The sequence below is a fragment of the Daktulosphaira vitifoliae genome, unplaced genomic scaffold, assembly GCF_025091365.1.
Source record: "Daktulosphaira vitifoliae isolate Bord-2020 unplaced genomic scaffold, ASM2509136v1 Scaffold_5330, whole genome shotgun sequence".
Lineage (NCBI taxonomy): Eukaryota > Metazoa > Arthropoda > Insecta > Hemiptera > Phylloxeridae > Daktulosphaira > Daktulosphaira vitifoliae.
In genome coordinates, this window is record NW_026104890.1 from 1 (window position 1) to 814 (window position 814).

The 814-nt window shown below is 27.3% G+C and overlaps 1 protein-coding gene across 1 annotated transcript; it reads right to left on the reverse strand.

Moving 5' to 3' along the window:
- Positions 1-97: 97 nt before the first annotated feature.
- Positions 98-770, reverse strand: LOC126910155 (60S ribosomal protein L6-like; the record flags this gene model as incomplete). The annotated part of the gene is made up of 2 exons (XM_050692535.1): positions 98-331; positions 399-770. Coding segments are annotated over 2 exons (534 nt in total), but the record flags the coding sequence as incomplete, so codon positions are not given.
- Between the last annotated feature and the right edge of the window lie 44 nt (positions 771-814).

Below are 814 nucleotides of genomic sequence, written 5' to 3' on the forward strand. Positions count from 1 at the left end.
AATTACTCTTCCAGCATTAATTTATTTGATATTAGTTTCTGGAAGAATCATTATTATTTATAAAAATAATGAATTAAGGAAATCAAAACAATTATCATAAAAATACACAATCAATTATATTCGTCATGTATTCATACAAAATAGAAACAACTTAATACACAAAGATTGCTTAAAATTGCATTCTGTGTGGATATTGGTTATTTCTTAAACCAAACATTGATGAAAGGTACAAGAAAAGTGACTTTTTAGCTGGATGTTTCTTCAGAATATTCAATACTTCAGCATCTACCAATTTTTGATCAGACTTCCTAGTCTCAGATGGTCGATAGGTCTATTTATCAATAAAAAATGAAAAATTAATTTTAATACATTTTTTAAAATTTTTTTTATAAGATTACTTTTGGTTTAGCAACAAACAAGCTTTTGCTTTCATTCTTTTTAGGTTTCTTCTTTAATTGAACTCGCTTAAAATATTTATCGTCAACTTGTTCTGGAAGTTTAACACTGGATATATCCAACTTAGTCTTAGTAGCAATTACATGACCTTGATGGACACGTCTTAGAGGAATAGCATTCAAAATGAATGGACCAGTGATCAATAGTAAACCAGAATCAAGTACTTTCAATAAAATTGCTCGTTTACCTTTGTGAACACCAGTTAACAAAATAACAATTGTTCCTGGAGTCAAAGAAGAGCGTGTGTTACGTTTGTGATTTTTAAAGAGTCCACGAGATCTGTGCTTCTTAGGCCTAAAAAAAACATTTAAAAAAAAATTATTTTTCATGAAATTTTATTTATTAAATAATATTTATA